The sequence below is a fragment of the Zonotrichia leucophrys genome, chromosome 14 (assembly GCF_028769735.1).
Source record: "Zonotrichia leucophrys gambelii isolate GWCS_2022_RI chromosome 14, RI_Zleu_2.0, whole genome shotgun sequence".
Classification (NCBI taxonomy): Eukaryota; Metazoa; Chordata; class Aves; order Passeriformes; family Passerellidae; genus Zonotrichia; species Zonotrichia leucophrys.
Window position 1 is genome coordinate 10,873,165 of NC_088184.1, and position 23,306 is coordinate 10,896,470.

The window sequence follows — 23,306 nt, forward strand, 5'->3', positions numbered from 1 at the left end:
AACCAGGCTGGAGCTAATGAACAACAAGCTGTGATGTTAAAATTTTGAAATCTTCTACAGCCACCAATTGGGTGGTTATACAGATATTTGTTTATTTACCTGTGGGTCTTCTCTGTGATCATGATGTGAGGTAGGGTTTCACCCTGCAGAAAAGCAGAAGCTGAAACCCTCACTGACTTCCAGCAGTGAATTGCTTTCTGGAATATTGATAATCCATTGACACAAATGAGGTTTGACCAAATTCTTTCCTGTGAGGGTGGGGAGGCCCTGGCACAGGTTTTCCCAGAGCAGTTGAGGCTGCCCCAACCCTGGCAGTGTCCAAGGCCAGGCTGGACGGGGCTTGGAGCAGCCTGGGATTGTGAAAGGTGTCCTGCCCATGGTAAGGGTGGAAGGAGATGAGCTTTAAGGTCCTTTCCCACCCAAACCATTCTGTGACTCTACGAAATGTAAGAAGGAGCCTAAATGAGGCTCCCCCACCTCAGAGCAGGGAGAGGCAGCCCCTCTGGGGTCCAGGAGGACACACTGGGGCTGCTGGGGGAGCCCAAGAGGGAGCCAAGGGCAGCAGGAGAGCACAGGGGCGTCCCAGGGCAGCCTCCAGCCCCAAAGGGCAGCAGTTTACCCCAGCAGTTTACCCCAGGGAGTTCATCTTCATGCAGCCCTTGTGCAGCCAAGGAGACAGACCTAATTCAGGGAAGTTGGAAAGAATTGAGCAGGGTCATGATCAGATTTCATCAGAGCACATCCTGCCCTGCGTGGGACCAGAGGCAGCTCCTTCCAGCAGCCCCCAGCTGAAACCTCAGCAGCCAAACCCAAACCCCAGAGTCCTGAGTGTGCCCTCACAGCATGGCTGTGCAAACCACCAAAGCCCAGCAAACCTCAGACTCTGACACAACAGTGAGATGCAATTTTGCCACTGAAGAGCTGCTGCTCATTAGTCTGGCTCAAACTGCAGCAGGAGGTACCTGAGAGCAGCTCCAGTGACATGGGCTGGGCTAAAGAAGCATCTGCTGAAAAGCACTTGGATCATCCCAGACCCATGGGTCCTCTCCTTCACACCTCCCTTCAGAAACACCTGAACAAGGGGATTTACTTCAACACAAACATGAATATCTGCATTTTATGAAGCATGAGACAGGCAGAACCCCAACAGTTCCCTGCTTCCCCTACTTTCCAGCTTGCTCCCCTTTTGCAAGTCTTTGGGCTGAGTCCCCTCATCTTCCAATGCTCCATCCACCCTTTCTCCATCTCTGGGCACCAAGGAGCCTGCCTTGAAAAATCCTCTACTCCAAGGGGCAAGAAATCTCCAATTCCTCCCATTTGCATCTGTTTACTTAGAACAGTTTGTCACTCTCTGTGCTTGGAAGAACAGGACAAACACTCAAAGCTGGCTGTGCATCTTGCAGCCCTTCCACCCTCCAAGACATCCCAGCTTGGCTGGAGCCTGGTGTGCCACAGGCTGGCTCCCAAACCTCCTCATTACCTCCAGGGCCTCACCTTGCCATCTTCATGATAGACAAAGATGTTCCTTGTGCTATTGTCCTTCAAGTAAGTGATCTGCAGCCCGTGTGGGTTCCCAATTTTGGCAGGCTGGAAAGTGGCGTTTAGGTGCTCGATCTTCATAATTGCTTTGGGTTCTTTTGCCTGGAAAACACAGTTGGGTGAGCAAACACCTGAGAAGTGGCTTTCAAACCAAAAAACAGTTCACTTGGTCAGAAAAAAGGCCTATTTGAGGGCATTAGCTAAAAGCACCTGAATGCCAGCCCACAAAACTCCCTGGTGATGAGAGATCCGAGACTCTGCTCAGGTGTCAATGCCAGTCTGGAAAAATGCTCTGTCCTTCTGCAAAATCCAGCAGGGATACAAAAAGAGACAGCTAACTAACAGGCCAGGGTGCTTTGTGACTCTCCAGCACCCACAGATAGCTCATCCTTGTCCCAAAAGATGGAGGATTACCCCCTTTGCCAACAACAGACCGGCTGGGAAGCACCATGTCCACGTCCATGTCCCCCCCTGCCCTATCCTGTCAGGTGAGCCACTGGCTGCTGACTCTGCCTGACACTGGAACAGAAAACCAGGGAGCTTTCCCTCTGGACTGCATGCCATGGCATGCAAAGGAGGATTCAGATGGCGACACCTTCATCACAAGATTTCATCAATATGAAACCCATGTTCTTTGGATGATGCAGAGCCAGAGCTGAGAGAAACTCCTTTGCTGGTGGTTTGAGAAAAGCCCTATGGACTTTAAAGGGCAACAGAGCAGTAATGTGAGAATGGGCCTGGGGGACATCTCTCCATGATTGTGGTGGATGAACAAGGGCAAGCCCCACTAAAGGGAGGGTGAGCTGAGCCTGGTGCTCCTGTCCTGGAGCAGCTGGGGATCAGCGCTCATGGAAATTGTAAAATAATCTGGTGCCCTGGGAATTATATGTTCCAGGATGCTCTCACAGCTGCAATCCCATCTGTACACAGCAACCCCAGGTACTCACATCGTTTTTGTTGAAGTACTTCAGAGCACCTTCCCTCTCTGATAACACGAATTTTCGGCTCAAGAATTGCCCATTGTCGCGTCCTCTCTTCCACAGAAATCCTTCTCTGTACCCTGCAGCAGAAAGGAGTCACTGAGAGCCAGGGATAAAGAGCTGTACTTGAAAAGAGAATTGGGATAAAGAAAAGAACTGAGCCTTCAGAACTCAGCAAAGCAAGTGTGGGGCTGTTGTGATGAGGAACAGCCCTTCTCCTCCAGACCTGCCCTTCTCCCTCTGCCCTCATTCTCTGCCAGCAGCTTCTGCTTCAGACATCTCCCCTCTGACACCAAGGAGAGGCTCCCTGTGCATTATTGCAGCTCAGTGCTGGGGTGAGCCAAACACAGGGTTGGTGAAGGATGCTGCAGGTATTCCTGATTGCACCTGCTTCCCTCAACAACACAGAATTTTTAGCATTTAAGGGATGGAGAATAAAATTACTCTGTGTGTCACCAAAGATGATCTCAAATCATTGCTAACCCTGGCAGGTGGGCACCATCATGGTTGTATATGAAGAGAGGGAGGCCCAGAGAGGTTTGCTGAGCTGCCCTGGACAAGGCTGTGAGCCAGGATCAAAACCCAGCTCTCCCTGCCCTGTCACATTGGACATTTCACTATTTTGATGTTCTCTTTCCAACTTGTTGTGTCAAAACACAGAACCCAAATTCACTTCAAGGAAGAATTACAAAAACCCAGCAAAACCAAGTGTTCTCCCATTCTGTGGCTCACATGTTGTCTCCTCCCAGCCCAATCCCTCCAGCTGCTCTGACAAAGCCAGCTGCTGATTTCAGTGTACTTTGGTACTGATTTTTTCCTGCTTCTTTTCTTTTTCTTTTTTCTTCCCTCCAGGGCTGCATCCTCAGGAGCTGCTCCTCTGCTCTGCCCAAACCTGCACCCTGTCAGCACCCATCAGTGCAAACCACCGTGAGCAGCCCTTGCACCCAGCATGAACCCACACAGGCTCCCCGGGCGAGCTGTGTGTCAGCAAGATGAGTCCTCAAAGCCCTGATCCACATGGCTGTGAAAGCAGCCAGAGAAGGTGCTGAGAAACAAAACAAAACTGCAGAGGCACAACAGGGAACAGATCTCACACTGGAGGGCATTGGAGACAGAAAATTGTCGCTATAGGACACCAAAAAACACAAGCTCACACCGCTGTTCTCAAGGTGAAGGAAAAGGGAAGTTTATTTTCTGACTCTAACATTTATAGTTTTCCAAAAGTGACAGTGCCACCTCTCCAATGACACTGGACAAACCAACAGTCCATTTCTCCTCTTCTATAAAGGAATGCAAAACAATGAGTGATTTACAGAAAGCGTGCGAGAAAGTTTACTACAAGAATATCAACATCAGAAGGCTTGGAAAATCTTAAAAAAACAGGGTGACATAAAATAAACCCTATCTCCCTTGTCTGATGTGCTGCACTACCTCAGCAACAGCTTTGTATTTTAGAGGCACCTGGTGGTGAGACCTTGGCACAGGGTGCCCAGAGAAGCTGTGGCTGCTTCCCTGAAAGGGTCCAAGGCCAGGCTGGATGGGGCTTGGAGCAATCTGGGATAGTGGAAGGTGTCCCTGCCTATGACAGGGTGAAATTAGATAATCTTTAAGGTCTCTCCCAACCCAACCCATTCTGATTCTACGGCAGCTGCTCTGCTTAGGTGGAAGCTGAATGACCACAAGCCCTACAACAGCTCCTGACTGCTGTGTTGGAGCACACAGCACCGTGTCACCAACACGCTTGTTCCTCTCCTGAGGCACAGAACGAGGGCTGCAGCCTCCTGCCACCACCCCATGGATCACCAGCACCCAACCTCGAGTGCAGAAAGCACTGCTGGGCAGGACTGATAAAGAAACACCACTAACATTGCTAACATTGCTAGCACTGCTGCTGCCACGTTTCCTGCATCACTTCTGCCACCTGCCAAGGTGCAAAATCAACCACTTTGTTCTGCAGGCTGCTCTGGCACCAACCTGTGACTCCTGCAAGAGCCCCACCAAGTGTCAGTCAGCCAGCAAATGGCACAGGACACAGCCACACAGCCCAGGTGGGCATTTCTCACTGGTACATGTCCTCCAAGGTAAACTGAGGAACTGCCACCTCCACACCCACCTCATCCCCACAGCTACAACTCTGGGGCAAGGAAAACAGGGGCACCAGGCTGGCTGACTGAAAAGGAGACAGTGCATGGTCCTGTGCCAGCTGAGGTGGGCTGGGGGCTGCAGCTCCTTCAGGCACACAAAGCTGGCAGCACCCCCTGGGTACTCCAGTGTAGCCAGCCCTCCCTGCCTGAGGGGCTGCAGAGGAAGCCAGGGAGGGGATTTTGCACAAAGAACATTGCTGTAGCCACCATCTCTCCATCTGACTTCCACCAGCATTGGGTTCAAGTTCCCCATTTTAAAGAAGAGGGATATTGCTACTTCCCCACCTCAGGAGGCTCTTACAGAGCTGAGTTAATGATGGGGGTTTGGTCTCTGAGAGTGTGGATTACAGGAAGCACCCAAAATTATTTGTTCTATCCTTTGCTCTCAGAGAAGAAAAATCCCTCCTGCAAGGAGGACAATCAGATCCACTGGCTTGCAAAAACCAACGGGCATGGACTTCTCCTTCTGCCATCCTAAGCAAGGCATTCAAAACTGGGAATTAAAACCATGTCTGATCTTTGGTTTCTTGGGCTCCTTATTTCACAGTTTCACCTGGAAAGAGGCAACACAACTGCTTGTTTCCATGATGCTTCTAGGGCTGTGGTAGCACCAGGTCTGATCCCAGGCTTTCAGAAGAAACCTGAATGTATCCAACACACACAAATGCACCACTGTGTTGTTTCTTGCCTTCTTATGTCACTGCAAGACAAAGCATGGGGGGCTGAATAAGAGGAAAAAAAATGCACTTGCGCATGTAATCCAAGAGAATCACATTTTCCTGGAGTTCAGGCAGGGCATCTCCTCCTACAGAAGGCATTTTCCTTCCTCTCAGCAGTTGAAGTGCATTGACCCCGATTCAGAGCTTGGAGAAGATTCAAATCCAGCTCCCTCCCTGTGCTGCTAAAATTGCAGGGTGTGCATGGCCGCTCCTGTGAGTGCCAGGGCTGAGCACTCAGCCTCATTAGCACGGGGAGGTGTTAATTAGGGCAGGGCAGGGGACAGGCCCTCACTGGACACGTGTGCCCACCTTTCCTGAGAGGTTAAGGAGCTGCATCATTATCTGGAGCAGCTGAGTGTGGAGTCCCTGACACCACCCATCACCTCTGGCCCCGTGTCACAGCCTCCTTTTTGAACAAAGAGTCTGAAGGACATTCCTCTGAAATGAACCCTGCTGCCCACAGTGAGAGGGCTGGATGGAGAAGGTGGCATATTCTGTATTTTCCTTACAGAATGGACTTTGAATAGGGTTGCAAAAACAACTGTGCACCTCTTGTTTAGCCATGCCAGTGTAAATGGTTTGACTGCTCTAGGTTTTAACATTTCTTCCTGCAGCACTCAGCCACCATCAAAGCAAGACATTTCAATGAATTCAACTTGCATACTTTGAGAATTTGCATTCCAATAAAAGTCATAAACCAAGGAATATGAAGTTTGCTCATGGAATGAAAACATCACTCTTTGCCCCAATCCCCCAGATGCAAGCAGGGTCCAGGTCCTCAAATCCCTCAGAGCTTTCACCCTGCTCCCCTGCACAGCACCAGCAGATTGCTCTTTTTGCCTGATTTTTTTTTGCCTGTTTGAGGAGCTCAGAAGTTCCCTGCAATAATCCATCTCTGGATAATGCATTTCCTGCAGGTCCCACAGTGAGCAGTGCAGGCACAGCCATGCTGGAGGTGTCTCAGCATCCCCATGGCAGGAGGCACCTGATGCTGAGATGGAAATCCTTCCCCTCCTGCACTGGCCAGGTCAGGAGGCACCAGGAGCTGCTGCTGCCCGTGCACAGTTCAGTTCTTTGGAAATTACAGCCTCAGCAAGCAGAAAATGAGGCTCAGTGATGCTGCAGCCCCCAGGAGCCCTGAGAGGTCAGTGCTTGGTGCTCCTAAGGCAGGGTGGGTGACGGCTGAGAAGGGAATGATCTCCCTCCATCTCCCTCAAGACAACTTTTCCTCCCCATTTAGGACACCACATCCTCCTCCAGCCAGGCCAAAGAGCCCAGGAGCTCCCAAGTGCAGCACCCTGACACCCACACCATTTTCTGGTGCATACACGTGTTAGAGGCACATTTCCCAGCTCCTGATCAATCAGCCCTCTCCTAATGAGCACTTAGCATCCAAATTACCTTTCCAAAAGGCCATTTCGCAGAGAAGGGTTTCATGTTGTCATCCAGTCTGCCTCTGCTGCCTTCCAGGAGCTCATAAAACAATTATTGTCCCACTGCATTGTCACTTCAGCTATGGATGCAAGCAGCTGATGAGATTGATTGCTTCCACAATACCCAATTAACCCACTCACTCTGCCAACGATTGACTTAATCAAAGGCAATTAGTGCTTGAATGGCTAGAGCAGACAGAAAGCCAGGATTTAGTGGATGATTCAGATAACGTTGTGCAGACATCTCCTTGGCTTTCTGAGGGAAAACATCCTCACCAGTGCTCAGCTCAGGGCTGGAAGGAGATGAAACCTCAGGTCGGTGGTGTGAGGTGGCACAGAAAGGGATTAGGAACACACACTTCTCTTTACTGATAAAAGGAGAACTTGCAGTGGCTGATGTTCCCTTTTTCCTACTTTTTCTGCTCATGCAGGGCCCAGAGCACCAAGCAGTTGACCAGACCTCAGTGACCAGCAGGTCCTGAAATGGTAACTTGCCTCTGATAGTCAGATCCAGTCCTCTGAGCAAAGCCAACACTGTTTTACAAAACCACCTTCAATATTGATTTCTTCCGCAGCATCTTCTCCCATAATGTAAAAAAACCACCCCAAAAGACTCATTGTGGAGGCAGGACCACATCTCTGTAGAAAGGCAGGTGTCAGTGTCCTCAGGGACTTTCTCCTCCAGACAAATCACCCCAAACTGGCCCAGCAGAGACCAGACAAAGCCTCACCATGGGAAGGTCAAGAACAACCCACGACACCTAAAGCACAGCACAGAGATCATTTTAGATCATGTGAGGAACAACTCCAAGGCTGAAGCCAAGCATGGAAAACCAATTCTCCAGATCACTACAAGAAGATATTGTCACCTTGATTTTGTAATGGAAGGAGGTGCTCCCCAGCTGCTGGGATCAGTGTGGAAAATGGAGCCAAATGCACCATTTCTGTGGAAGGATCATGGGGCTGAGCTCAATTACACATTGTGGTCCTGAGGCTGACAGAAAGGACAGCTCTGTGTCCCCACACAGGCATGGGGCATTGAAATGCAAGGTCCATCCCCAGGCTTCCAGCCCCACTTAATCGTGAGCACACTTGCACTGGTGGCTCACAGCTGAAAATCCAAACTGCTCCTCAGCAAAGCCCCAATAATAAAGCTGAAATCCATTAAGCCTGTGATGTTTGCCACTATTTAAATCAGATTAAAATTGTACATGACACCACTAAGCCGAACAGTCAGAAAACACTCCTGTCAAGCCTGATACTTCTCCATGTAATCCAGACCCCCCTTCTTTGAGCGGGTTGTCAGCTAAAAGGAGCCACAATAAGAGATCATGCACCTAATCCAGCTTCCTAAGCTGTTTTTAACTGGTTCCTTTAATCACATGTTAGATTCCCCACGGAGCAGCTCTCAGGTGACAAAGGCATCAGCACAGCCATTCATCCTCTGGGAGGGACCTCAGGTGGGATCACAGAGACCTCAGGTGGGATCTCAGGTGGGATCACAGAGATTTCAGGATCTCAGATGGGATCACCCTGCCCCTGGTGCCACTGAGAGCAGCAGGACCAGGACACACAGGAGCCTCTGCAGAGCTTGGGAAGCCATCAGTGCAGTAAAAAATGGGAAATCAGGGCAGCAAGGGGTGGCAGCCACTAGGCAAGCAACTGCAGGGTGAGATGGTGCAAAGGACACTCATCAGAGAGAAAATCTGCTTTTGTGGAGCGATATTGATCCCCCAGCGAGCGCTCACCTCCTCTGAAAACGCTGCGTGGGAACCAGTATGAGGAGAAAACACAAATTATGCAATTCTCAAGTCTTCACCTGACTGCTGCAGGCATTTCAGGTTTAATTCAGAAGACAGCCACATCCTCCCTTTTATCAGTTTATCTTATAATTGACCATCGATACAGTACAACTTCCGCGCTAACCTAATTATTGAGCAAGTGTTTACATATTAAAGATAAGGCCACAGCTGCCTGCTGCAAGCACAATTTGATTGTATCTGCTGGGAGATGTTACAACCCCCTGCTACAGAAAATGTCTTTACTGGAAGCCTTGCGCTTACACTGCTGAGAATTGAATGTGGAATCTAATTTTACTTGGAAATCAAATGCTTCCTCTTCCAGTGGCATCCCTGCAACACCCACCTGGGAGCTGCTGCTGCTTGGAGGAAAAAAATCCTGTTCCAGGTAAATAACCTTCAGGTTTTGCTCTTTTGAAGCCAGTCTTTCATAATAGAAGGTGGGAGGCTCCCAGTGTGATGTTCAGCCTGTTTGGCAGCAGTGAGTGCACTCAAAGCCTGAACCAGCTGCAAAGCCAGGGTTAAAGGCAGGCATGTGGCACTAACTCACAATAATCCTGCAGCAGCTCACCTCAGGAGCTCAATCCTGAGAGCCAAACCACTCCCAAACCAGAGGGCAAGGATTCTCTGTGGGTGAGACATAAACACTCCAAAAAATCGTCACTGCAGACACTGAGTTACTGCTCAGATGTCCCCCAGCCTTCCCTCCCCATGGAGGAGCTCCGCCACCATCCCACACCACCATCCCCAGGGATGCCCACACAGAGCTGGTCCTGCCTCTGCAGGACAAGGGAGATCCCACCTGCAGCCCCACATGCAGAAAGCCACGAGGTGAGACTGAAAAAGGACAAGGAACCCAGACACCAACAGGGATTCACCAACCTGAAGCTGCTCAAATGCCTCCAGAGCACCAGGAGCCACCTGCAGGTCTGGATTTCACACAGGCATCCTCAAACCACACCTAGGGATCAGGCTAAAACAGCCTCTGAGCCTGAAGAGCTTTTGGTGGATCTGTTCCCCACACCAATAAATAAAAGCTCAGCTGCTCACACAGATCAGTCCAAGCAAGGATGAGATGAATTTAAACCCCCAGCAGGGCTGGAGAGGAGTCAGCAGAGAAGTTCACCACAGACTTTAGATGAGTGTAGGACTCTGTGTTCTGGGGCATCCTGGAAAAAAGCATTCCCCCACACAGGAATAAAGCACGTCCACACAGTCACAAATCATGGAAAGCCATTCTCACACCTGGCACTCCTCTTTCTCTCCTTTGAACAGAAATCCAAATGGCTTCGAGCAGATCTGCTGCAGTGCTGCTCTTGGCTCCTGAATGTCTTTTATTGAGTGTTCAATGCGTTTACAGTGAAAACTTCACACAGGAAAGGAAAATTTTTTAATGTAGGACTCATTTCTGCCCTGGCTGCTGGTGTTCCAGCTGTCCCAGAAATCAGCTGGTACACGATGCTCTGGCAGCTGTGCTGTCAGGGAAGGAGCATTTGGCAGCACAGCCACAACCTCCAGGTTGCACAAGGACATTTGCACACCTTGATTTTTCCAGAACTATCACCTCCTATTCCCCGGAGCAGCATAATCCCACTTAATGAACTGCTAGAATTATATAAATCAAAGCTAAATTCTGTCCCAATAAATCACCGACCAAAATTCCCACTGACTTAGCCAGGCTAAAATTTTCTTCCACCCTCTGCCATGCATGAAAGCTTGAAATTCACTCCCTGCTGAGCAGCCTCGTTGTCTTTTAGGTATTTTGGGATATGCTGTTTGTTACTGCCATGCCTGTGTCCCTCAGGGGCTGCCCTGGTTATCAGGCTGGAGGTGGCTGTTCTGGCTGCACCTCAGCAGCAGCAGCATTTGTAAAACCAGTAAACCAGTCCCGTTTAGCTGGGGAGGCACCTCCCTGCCCCATTTCAGTGTAAGAAGTGGGGTGTGGACAATTCCTCCACTGCAGCACCAGGGATTTCAAGGTGAAAACTCAGGTGAGTTCACTACAGGGGGAAAATGCAGGTGGGTGTGGGCAAGGAAGAAGCATCAGCAAATGCTCTGGTTCAGAGCTGAGGCTGATCTAACTCAGCTGCATCTCTGGCAAACTCCAGAAAAAGACATGACCTCACCCTGGAGAATGTTCTTTATCTGGTGAGAGGCAGAAACTGCCCAGCCCTGCCCAGGTCTCCGGAGTGAAACAGATCTTTCTGTAGCAGAAATCGAATTAAGCTACCATGAGTTGCCATGAAAACAGCCTTTCCCATGCTCTTTGTTATCCTATTGCTTCCTGGCCGCTCCCTTCTCATTAGTGGAAGAAAGATGCCCCAGCTTTTGGTCCTGTGTCATTACCCAGGGAATGTGAAATGTGCATATATAAAATCACTGAGAAACACCTGGAGCACCAAGAACTACCCTCATAAAGCGCAGAAAATACAAAGGGATGGTTCTCCTAGTCTTTCCTTAAATGTTTATCATCCAAGACATGGAGAACAAAGCCCTGTACCTCCCTTCAGCTGTCTCCAGTTGGTTTAGGTCCATTTATTGACTGCAAAAACTCAAGGTTACAGGAACAGGCAGCCTGAGCAATATCAAAATACACTAATTCAAGCTGGTTGACCTCAAACAGGGAAAGCTCAAGGACAGGATTGAGTCATGATAATTATATTGGGGTGTTTCACACATTTATGGATCTCATAGTCTGTCCTCTCCAGCTGGACTGGCTCTCCTGGGAACCCCTCAGGGCATCCCCAGGGAGCACCAGAGCCCAGCCCAAAACAAAGGCAGCACATTTGGCCTGGAGGGGCTCAGAGCACCTCACCACCAGAAACTGCTCTAGTTCAGCACATTCAACCAACCACAAATTCAATGCTTTTGATTTGAGCTGATAAATGTAAATATTTCTGTTGCAGGATGACACAAAATGAAACAACATTTCTTAGGTTTGCTTTTTTGAGTGGGAAAAAAAAAAACCCTAACAAAAAATTTTTGCACAAAACAATTAGATGAAGAACAAAAAAAAAAAAAACCAAAAAAATAACCCCCAACTATTTAAAATTTCATGGGACAGCCCTTGTACCTTTCAGCAAGGCTCACACTCACCCTGCTCTGCCTCCCCTGCCTTGAGCATCGCTGCTGCCTCTCTTGCAGGAGAGCTGCTGCTCCTTGGCTAATTATGGAGGCTTGGATCAGAGCTGTGCTGAAGGCAGCCTGACAGAACCAGCTGTTAAAATTACAGCTGGATCCTAAACTAGCTGTGAGCATCCAGCTTTAGCTCGCAGTGGTGCTCCCTCCTCCCAGGGCTGGCTGCTCCTCCTCCCCTAAGTTCAGACCCACAGGTTCTCACCTGCAATTTTTGGCTGCCTAAATGCTTTTCTGCTTTAGGGGAGTTGAAGACATCAGAGCTTTTCTCTTTGCTAGATGTTTTTCTTCCTACAGCAGCTATCTGTAAGATCCATCACCGCCCCATCACTTTGTCACTGCAATGTTCATGGATTTCCTGGAAAGCATAACAGCAGTCGCTGGCCTCTTGCCATAGCTCAGAGAGACAGAAAAAAAATAAAAATGCACCAAATTTAACTCTAAAAGACAAGCTTTTGCATGTGGAGCCCTCTCCTTTGCCTTTTGGTGGCGACTCTGTATCCTTATCAAGGCTGGGAGGTGGTGCAGCATCTTCCCCTGATTCCCACAGAGCCCCAGGAGGCGGCAGTGCTCCTTCAGAGGGGCTGCACCAGCTCTGAATCAGCACCGAAAGGCACTGAAAGGCTCCTCCAGCTCCTGCTCATATGATGCCAGTGCTGTGGAAATGTCAGCACTTCAGGAATGGGAGTGAGTCCCTGCCACAGCCCTGCTCCCCTTGCATGAGAAAATATAATGGTGAGACAAACCAGGCTGTCATCTCCCCCTGCATCCTCCTCCTGAGTTCAGTTTGTTAAACAGCCCTTGGATGTGCCCTGTCTGTACTGCAGCAAAGCCCTCTTTGGTGTTTACACCATTTGTGTTGTGAATTTGCTGTCAGGGAGCAAGGCTGGGACCCACCCCAGGCAGGAGAGCCCTCCCCAATCCCCTGGGGATGCTGCAGTGGTGCTGCCAGCCTGGCTGAGCTTAGATCTGCTCCTGGTCACCTGAGTGGGTTTTTCCAAATGGATCCATTTCCCTCCAAGGCAGTTTGGTTCAATGTTTGTTCACTCACTGTGGGAGGTTTTGCTGAGCTCTGGGTGAGGCTGCAGAGAGCAGAAGTGCCCTGCAGAGCATCTGCCCCCATCCACCTGCCGTGGCACACCAGGGCAGAAGAAGAAGAAGCAATCATTTGTTTTAAAGCAATGACTACAATTCCCTCAAAGCCCCAAGGAGAGGATGGGGAGAGGTTTCTTGGAGCAAGTCCTGACATGGAGTTGTGTGATGTTAAATGCATAAAGGATTACACTGGGAGGACATGGAAAGGAGACTGAGCATCAGCACTGGGGTCCCCTCTGCTTCAGCTGAACACACTGCTCTGCAAACCTTCCTCCTTCAACCATTTCAATCTTTCTCCAGAGCCTTTCATCCTAAACTCTTCCTCCTTATTAGACAAAAGGTTTTTGGGGAAAAAAAAAAAACACCAAAAACACTGGGGTCCTGCCCTGCTCCTGGGGCTGCCAAGGTCACACCTGACACACCCCAGGTGCTGCACAGGTGAGGGGGGAGCAGGGGGGCTCAGACCCATCCATAGAGGCTCAGACCACCCTGAGGGGCTCAGACCCACCCAGGGGGGCCCAGACCTACCTAGAGGGGCTCAGACCCACCCTGAGGGGCTCAGACCCACCATGGGGGGCTCCACCTCCCTGAGGGGCTGTGGGAAGGGGCAGCAGCTCCCCAGGCCTGGCTCCCAGCGTGACTCACATCCCAGCCAGGCTGATGTCAGGGCTGGAGAACAGTGGCTGCTCTGTGGCTGGGCAGCAGCAGGAGGAGTTTCTGTGCCAGGCAAGGTTGCTCCCTGGAGGGATGCTCGTGCTTTAACCCACTCCTGACAGCAGCACAGCAGCCTGCAGTGACCTTGGGCTGGCCTGGGAGAGCTGCAGGGTCTGCAGTTCCCACCAGGCACTCCCAGCCCAGCCCTCTGATGGAAACCTCTGCACAGGGGCTGCTTTGGGGGGCATCTGTCCAGCACTCAGAGCAAAACAACAACCAAAATGCTCTTGGGCATCCTTGAAATGCTAAAATGTTCCTTTAAAAAGCCAACAGTGGAGGCTGCATCCTTTCTGGAGAGGACCAGAGCCCTGCAGCCCCTTAGCCTGACATCCTGCATCCCTCCCTGCCTGCTCCCCACTGCTCCTGTGACCACAAGGAGAAGCACCAGCAGAACCTGCCCAGCCCCAAGCTCACAGCAGGCTGCAGAACCCAGCCAAGAAAATAAATTCCCTGATGCAATCCCTGCCTGGCTGTGATGCCAAATCACTGCATCCCCTGGGGCACTGAGACTGGGCAGGGGTCCATGCCAGAGGTGCAGCATCCCTGAGCCCTGTGCTGCTCATTCAGCCCAAATCAGCCTGCCCAGAGCTCAGCCCTCCTCCAGCTGCCCTGAGTGCCCCTGCCCAGCCCAGGAGCTGCTCCTGGTGCCAGCTGGGAGGAGGGAAATGCAGCCAGGCCTTGGGACCCTGCAGCCAGGGCAGCACTCGGGGCAGAGATTTGTGACAGGGTTCTGCTGAAATCCAGAGAGAGCCAAACCTGGAGCTTTGGTTCAGCCAAATACTGGGATCAACTGCTGGGAATTTACTGGAAATGGGGATTTAACAGCAGGCAGCACTGATGCAATCCCAGCACACCAAGATGCACTGCAGGGAACTGGTGCCATGCTTCCCTGCCACAAAATATCTCCCCCTCCATGCCCACACCTCTGCTTTGCAAAAGCCAACATGAATTCTCCACAAAATATCAGATTTTTGCTGTTTTTTAACCATGCTGCTATTACTTTTTTATTTCCATCTCTAGGACTATGAGGAATCTTCTTAGAGGGATTGGAAAGAGAGGCTAAGACAGCACAAAAAAGCATCCCACAGCGAGGGATGCTCCACAGATCCTGTGACAGCCACATCTTCCTGATGCCCTGAGCCACAAAAACAAGAGCTTCCCATCAGTGAGGGGCAGAGCAGAAAATGATGGAACTCCTCTCAAAGCCCTGCTCTAATGCTTGAGCCTTTCAAGCATCAGAAGAGAATTTAATCCATTTTATAACTAGCATCAGATAACAGTGACATTAAAAAGCAGTCAGAGCCAAGCAGCAACTTCTTTTGGAGGTTATTAAGTAGAAATAAATTAACTTATTTCTCTATATTGAAAATTCCTCTCTACAGACTAAGATCAAGGCTGGCTAAAGCTTTTGACAGCTGTTTGCCCATCAGCCACATCTGCATTGAGGTTAAATAGAGATTTACACTCACAGAAACTTCTGAAAATCTCAGACCTTTGGATCAAGATGCAGCCAGTATTTTCAAAAGTTCAACTCAAAATGTTAGAAGAGCCAATTATAATTAGGCTTTTTCTACATTTCTATATATGGTGTAAATCAGGAGGCAAGTCACTGGCATTGCAGGGAACATGCCAGCAAAAAAGCAGAATGAGGGGAAAATAAACTCTTTATTTGCACAATAGCATTCACTTTAAAGACACCTAACACAGCCAGGGCTTTCAGGAATTTTCAATTTATAAATTCACAGCATTATGTGGCACTAAAGCTTTTACTGTGGTGTTCAGAGTCCAACGTGAGCTGGTGTTTATACAGTGACATTTCAAACCTCACTGCCCTCAGCAGAAATACCTCCAGGGCCAGGGCTCAGATTTGGGTACAGGAACATCAACATCAAACTGCTCTGCAGAGATTCCAGCACTGCCCCAAACACAGGGTTTGGGTACAGGGACACCAACATCACAATCCCTCCAGAGATTCCAGCACTGCCCCAAACTCCAAGCAGACAGTGAGGATTAGAAACTGATTTTGTTTAGCAGAGCACTCATGGCCCATTTACAAACCGAGCTGCCATTGCAACATCAGTGACATGAGCTGGTGGATCTGCTCCAGTCTTGGACATCTGGACACCCAGACAGACACCCTGACACTCGGACACTCGGACATTCAGACACCTGGACACTGGCAGGGGCTGCCCTGGGCTGGTGCTGCAGCCCCAAACAAAGGGCAGGTGGAGCTGCAGCTTCTCTCCCACCCCAAAGGCTATTTTTAGCACAAGGAGATGATGTAAGCTCATCAGAACTGGGGGAAGGGAGAAAAGGTTTAAGAAAAAGGAAAACCAAATGATGCTGAAGTATTTCTGTGCCTTGTCAGGTCAGAGAGGAGGCACAGCCCTGCCCTGCACCATGGCCAGGGACATTTGCCATGGCAGCACAGCATGGAAATGATGGAGGATTTCTCTACACACCAACCCCAAACCAGGCAATGGCACCCAGCCCCTGGAGGGCACTGGGATGCTCCTGCACACCCCAGGGCACCCAGGCAGGTGGGTGACCTTGCTCTGCACCTCTGTGCTCCCTTACAGCACACAGTTTCTGCACAAAGCCTGGTGAGATGCTGCTGATAACCCTCACATGGCTGCTCTTATTTCGTGGTTTCTCTTGCTGCTCCTGTGAGCTGTTTCCTAAGGAACCAAGGCTGCTGTGAGCATTGCTCATCCATCTCTCCCCCTCTGGCTTCTCAGCATCTTGGATAATTTCAGCCAGATGTGGCTCCTGTAGTTGCTGAACACTCCTCTCTTTCTAGCTTATAAAGCAACGGGGTAATTTAAAAAATCATCCTCATCCCCAGAACCAGCCTTGTGGTGGGGCATTGCCTCTTTCTGTGAGGAGCTGGCCTCTCCTGCTCCCACCTTTCCCCCAGCAATGCCCCCATCCTGCTCTGTGTTTGTGCAGGGCTCAGCTCAGCATCACCCTGACCAGGCTCACCTGGAAAAGCCAGCAGAGCTGCCCTGGAGCTGGTGGGAATATAAAGAGGAACATCAGCCAAGGATGTGGGCTGCACCAGGGGAAAAAACAACAGTGAACTAAACCTTCCTGCTGGTCTGCATGAGACAAGCTGAGATGGCAGCTGGCTGCCATCCTGACCACACACATGAGTTGGCTCAAACCCTCCCCAGTGCTAAAAGCAGCTCCTGGTTTAGCTGACAACTCCTCAGCAACAGGGGTTTGGTTTAACTCTCTTATTCAAGATGCAGGTCCAGTTGTCAGCAAATAAAGGATGCTACAGGAAGGACTTACAGCACTGCTCCCCACTTGCAAGGAGCTGGTTCCACACATCAGCTCTCACCCTTATCAGGTCACTTCCAGAGGGCTGATGCTCTGACCATGAGCAGGTCCAGTGGGATGGAGCAGTGTTCCGCATAAAGACTTCCAGACAGCATAAACCAGCACAAGAAATAGGAAAAAAACCCCAAAAACACAACCCACCTTTGTCTCTCTTGCACCTCTCATGGGAGCCCAAATCTGGGAACACTCTGCCACAACCCTCACACTGCTACAGTGCCCTGAATGGGGAATTTGTTATTTCTTTAAACCTTCTCACCAGCACCCTTTTCTCTCCTGGTCCTTCCCTGCAGCACACGAGGTGCAGCAAGCCCAGGACAGTGATTCCCTGGCACAGGTAAGGCTGTGTATGTGACAGCACCTGGTGAGAACACAAACACCCTCTGGGGCAGCCACAGCTCCACCCCAGCCCTGTGCAGCACTAAAACCTGCACACTGCACAGGAGGTGCCCTGCTCCCCTGAGCCTGCAGCCCTCTCCACTGTCACCCTCTTGCAAGCACCTCCAGATCAGAAGACCCTGCTTGTCCCCATCCATCCATCCATCCATCCATCCATCCATCCATCCATCCATCCATCCATCCATCCATCCATCCATCCATCCATCCATCCATCCATCCATCCATCCATCCATCCATCCATCCATCCATCTCCATCCATCCATCCATCCTCCCACCCCTCCTGTCCCCAGCCCAGCTCCACCCTGGGTTTCACTGCAGTTTATTTGTTTGCAGAGCAAAGGGAGGGGATGGTTCTCCTGTGGCTTCACACCCTCCTGCAGCAGCAGCTCCTGACACACCCTGAGTGTTCATGGCTCAGCAAAGGCCACCAGCAGCCCTCCCTCAGGCTGATGCTTCATGTCTTTGCTCAGTGCTTTGGGCTGTCTGATGTGCAGAAAACCCCGTGTCCTCTGAGGCTGCCATTAGCAGTGGTTGGCTCCCTGGGTGCTGCTCAGCCCTGTAATTTCCTTCTGAGGTTGTGAAAAAACCCAGAGCAGAGCTGGTGTGGCTCTGACACCCACAGCTCCTCACTAGCTGGAGGAAATGGGGTAAGAGACAGCAGAGGATCAGCTCTGTCAGTTAAAATAATTGGATGAGAACTGCAACACTGCTCACTGTTTTGTCTGATGAAGCCCAAAATAAACTGCATTACATCACTGCAGGTCACACTGAGCTAATAAGGGTCTGTTCTCACACTGGGGAAGGACATTTTTGTGTCCCTTGTGTTTTCTCCAGTGCTTTGCAGTCAGAGCTCCTTCCAACTGTGTGAGTGCAGGGGAAAATTAATTCAAACTGCTGCCCAAATTATGCAAGAGCCTCATGGAATGGAAAGTGCACATTAACAGATTTTACTATTTTAGGGTGTTCTTTTATGTCTCATAATTTATTTTGCCATCATATTTGCAGACAAATAGGAAACAACACAGAAGCCAAGTAATCCTAAGGGTGCTGACAGAAGATGGAACAAGCAAACAGGCACCTCCAGAGAAATGCTACCTGGATAAACCCCAGCTCACCTGAATACTGACAACATGATCCAGCCCATAGCACTACAAATACAGGAATACAATCCAACAGAGCCTAAAGCATCACTGGCTTTGCTAATATATCCAAAGTATGCCTGTATGTCCCAGCTTCCTCAGCAGCTCCAGTGGAAGCTCACAGGCCACCTCAGGTTGCAGTAGCACCCCATTATTTTACTTTGCAACCCAAACAGGTCATCACACCCATCTGTGGAACTACCAGTCAAATAATCCCAAAGTTGGAAGTCCTCCAACTTCCATCCCAAAGGACAGGGTTTAAACCTTCAGCTGGTGCAAATCTGGATTCCTAAAACACTTCCATGGGACCTGTGGCAATTTTTATCAGCTGAGGAGCCCCAGCTTCCCAAGAGCAATGAATGAAAGCAGTCAAAGTTCAAAGGGCAAACAATTCCCTTCTGTTCTCAGCCACGTTCCCATTCTCTCATCTGTAGCCTGAGATGCATCAGAGCAGCTGCACCTTGGCCAGTTTATATCATCACAGTGCTCCAGCCCCACAAATACTGCTCCCTTTTGCTTCCTCCTCCTCTCTCTTGGTTAAAATAAATCCCTTTGATTAAGGGAAATCAGGAGCACCCAACTGAACTAAATTTCAGCAGTTCCTCTTGGAAACATTTCCATAACTGCCATCTATCAACAGCAGTGGAAAACAACCAAGCTTTTTAAAACTGATCAAAACATTTTTAAAATTTACCAAACCCTGCAATTGCCTTGAGATACAGATCCAGACTTTGATGGCAATTACAACTGGCCCCTGTTTCCAGGAGAATTCAGCACCCATGCCCCATTAAACTCCTTTAGGAGGGACAATTAGCTGAGGACCGACAGTAATTTTGCCAGTTCATTTACCAGAAGGGATAAAGCCAACCTGAACCATGTTAATGTGAGAATCTCAAGACTGGCATCATTCTGTGCTGTTGTACAAGAAATGTACTGCTAGAGAAAGGGATGTGGCCACGGTGTTAATTAGGATTGCTGGGGTGTAAATAATGTTTTGTTTCATGAAGTCTAGCCAGGGCAAACAAATTATTTAGCTCATACTACAGCTGAATGAAGAGCTCAAATGTATAAGAGGATGTCTCTGGGAATCAATAGTGGATCACTGAAACATTTAATCACAGTTTTACTGATCTCACTGCACCATCTGAGCTCTGCAGTCAATGGTGCTGATATTCTCATTAACAACAGAACCATCAGTCTGAAACACTAACGGGGCAGAGCAGCTGAAAGGGCTTGTGCTCCAAGGCTTCCTAGGGAGCAAGGAACTCTAAATCTCCCTTTTAGGAGTTTCCACTGTGATCTCCTGTCAGAACCCAGGGCATCCCTCTGGCTGCCCTGGCCAGGGGCTCAGAGACCTTGGCACAGAGTCAAAGACACCTCAGGCTTTGATTTTAACCCATGGAAACAATTACCAGCTTTATATGAGGATTCAAGCCATGAGAGTTTAAGTAGAATGATAGTTAGTTTGTCACAAGATAGAAAAATAGAATTTTAGGGTTTTTAGAATGGGGGTTCAGAAGTCAAGATGGAGGGATTTGGGTGTGCCTTGTCCTTTTTCCTTCTCCTTCTTAGCCTCCATCTTCTGGGTGCTGGTGGCACTTTTGGATTGGTTTAGAGTAGAAACACACTGTCTAACATAGGTGATAGGTATTGGAAAATTATTGTAAATAAAGTACATGCAGTTTTTAGTATAAAAAGATAACAACACCCTGAAGGTGGTCAGTGCGCCACAGACCGACTTGCTGGACAGAGCTCAGCAGGTCAGAAAAACAATGTTACAGATAAAAGAGAATAAACAACCTTGAAAACCACAGCTGAGCAATCCTGACTCCTTGTTCGATCTCAGGGCTGGGAAAAATGAGAATTTCTGACACCTTGGGGTCACCTTGAGCACAGAAACCCCGAGAATCTCCCACCAAGGGTGAGCGGCTGTGACTGCACATCCCCATAGGGGAGATCCCATCTGGGCACTGAACCAGCACCCAGGGATCCACAGCCAGGCTCCAGAGCTGGTTTCAGTGCTCAGCACTGCCCACACTGGGGATTTCTGCACATGGGAAGTGTCTTTGTTTCCCAGTTCTGATCCTGCTACCTGGCATCACTCTGCATCCCCTGAGGCAGAGGTTTCCCAGCAGTTTGGGAGAAATGCAAGACCCTTTGGGGCAGCTGCTGCCTTTGCATCCCACGCTCCTGTGATTCATCCCCCTCCCCAGAAGCTGAATTTTGCTGCATCCTCCTCTGTGAGGATGCTTCCCTGCACTCCCTCAGCCCTGACCTGCACATCTGACACTCCTGTCCCCAGGCTCACTGCTCCTGAGTCTGGCAGCAGAAATGCTGTGAGAGCTCCTGCCTGGCATCTACAGGCTCCAGACAGTCTCTCCCCAAAGGATATTCTGAAAGACACTGAATTTCTGACCAGGGGTTCCATCAGGCTGCCTGGAAAAGGATGTTGCTCAAAACTGTTCCAATATAGCATTTTTCTTATTTTTCATGCAATTATTGAACAAACATCAGAATGCAAAATAGCCCCTGGGAATGGAAAATGGAATTAAATCTTCCAGCAAACATGAGAAAATGGATACTGACATTTCTATTAGCAACAAAATGTTTCATGCTTAGAAACTGGTAACCTGACACTGCTCCAGGGAATTCAGGAGGGTGAGGAAAAATGGTCTGAGACAGCATGAGGAAGGAACAGAGATAGAGGAACACCCCAGTGAGACACAACTGGGTGTGGGGTGGGCAGGAGGACACCCTGGTGCTGGTGGCACCGTGGTTTGCTCACAGACAGTTCAGACCAGTGGAAAAGCATTTTTTGGCACAGGGTGAAGGACAGGGGGCAGCCACACCTGGGGGTTCTGATGGTGCAGCAGAAGGGAGTGTTTGGTGTGTGCATCCCCAGCTTTGTTTTGTTGTAACATCAACCTGGTCCCCCTAAGGAGGAGCCACCTGGCCAAAGCTCCCCTTGGAATTTACTGTCCAGGACAACCAACAAATGACATCCCAGGCCATCTGTGTGGCTCCTGTGCTGGGTTTTGGAGATAGTGCCATTCTCAGAGACACTTCACAACCTAAAATCACTCACACACCCCTTACACGATGCCCATCAGCCTGCATCCCTTCCCCTCCTCCTCCCAGAGCCCTGCTCACTGAAAATGGCTCACCCTCTTCTCCTCTATTCTGTATTTAATGGCTTTTGAACTTCAAAGAGAGGTGAGAAAACCCCATCACTTCACCGTGCAGTTAAATATTATGCAGCCACATTACTGAAGAACACCTACAAAATACACTGCTAAAATAAACTCCCTTTTGAATTCTTCTTATAATATCTCTCAGAGAGCTCAGAACACACTGGCCTTCTTCCCACACAGCACTGAAGCACCTACTTCACTTTAACCAGGTACACACTCTTCTCACAGTCAAAAGGACTCATCATGTGCTTAAAATTATTCATTTTCCTCAAGCACTTGGTTGAATCCCAGCTTTTATATCCAGAAGTTGCACGATAGAAATTGGAAACATCATTCTTGGGTGGGTATTATACATACATTGGCAGATACATTCAAAAATTATCTAAGAAATCAAACTATTGCTAATAGAACACATCCGACTCCAGCAAAATCTAAAATAAAAATGTACTCTCAATGAATATGGATACTCCCCACACACTGTGTGCCTCATGTACACAACACAGCAGAGCTGAAATGCTCAAAACATAAATTGAGAATATATGAGATCAGAATTTAATTGTGGTTTTCATAACACCAAACTGCTGGAGCTACCTGCATATTATTAGTCTTGAAAAGCATCATGAAAATAATATTTTAACCTTTAATCTGTAGCATGGTCTTTGCTAATAAAATTATCCCAAAGCCATCCAAGCACATAGCTGGTGTCAACTACTTAATATGCAGAATAAATTAAATGCCACTTACATATAGCAAAGAAATACCCAGCTAATTTCATGCACTTTCATGCTGGTGCAGCCACACAACAAACACAGCGGAGCTCTGTGCCTCCTCTTCAAATCCTGCTCTTCTGCAAGAAAATCACCCAAACCACTGCTCTGCTACCCCAGCCCCTGCAAGGCCACTGTCACCTGCTGAAAGAGCTCTGAAATGAGCTCTGAAACAAACACAACACCATTTGTCTCCAGCTTTCAATCCAGATTCACACCCCTGCTCCAGGAACAAACCCACTGGTGCTGCTCCTGGGGAACAGCCCATGGAAATCAACAGAAAGTCTCTTGGTAACTGATTTGTTTCCATCAAGTATTCAAATTTCCAATATTCCAAATAAAATACAGGGAATGCCCGGAGGTGTCCCCCTAGTTTTTTAAGTCTTTCTAAGCCTTCTGATGTTTACATTCTTGTAACGAACCTTCTCACACACTCTATGTAAATAACTCATTGTTTTGCATTCTTTTCTGGAGGAGGAGAAATTTGATGGACTGTTGGCCTGTCCAGTGTCATTGGAGAGGTGGCACTGTCACCCTCCAATCCACTGTCACTTTTGGAAATCCACAAATGCTGGAGTCAGAAATTTAAAAACTCTCTTTTACCTTGAAACAGCAGCATGTCCACGTTGTGTTATTTCATGTCCTATAGTGACAAGGAGGGATCTTGTGCACAAGACCATATTTACTTCTACTCAATGAGATGTGGGCAATAATCAACATAAAGAACACATAAACAGAGAGGAAGAACATGGAAGGTGCTGGACATCAGAAAACTTGTCAGCCAAAAATGTCTCTCACTACCTGCAGAATAAGGCTCCTGCTTCTCACTGTGGATGAACTCTTTTCGTTCATATTTGGCTCTAATCCACTGCTCCCGCAGTAATCTGGAAAAAAAATACAGAGAAAAGGAAAC

General features: G+C 49.0%; 1 protein-coding gene across 1 annotated transcript in view; it reads right to left on the minus strand.

Moving 5' to 3' along the window:
• ADAP1 (ArfGAP with dual PH domains 1) overlaps nucleotides 1-23,306 on the minus strand; it is a 47,695-nt gene that overhangs the window by 5,045 nt on the left and 19,344 nt on the right. The window contains exons 4-6 of the mRNA XM_064725643.1: nucleotides 23,195-23,277; nucleotides 2,487-2,599; nucleotides 1,495-1,641 (exon numbers count right to left, since the gene is read on the minus strand). Of these exons, the coding sequence (XP_064581713.1) occupies nucleotides 1,495-1,641; nucleotides 2,487-2,599; nucleotides 23,195-23,277 (343 nt within the window). The remainder of the gene's footprint in view (nucleotides 1-1,494; nucleotides 1,642-2,486; nucleotides 2,600-23,194; nucleotides 23,278-23,306) is intronic.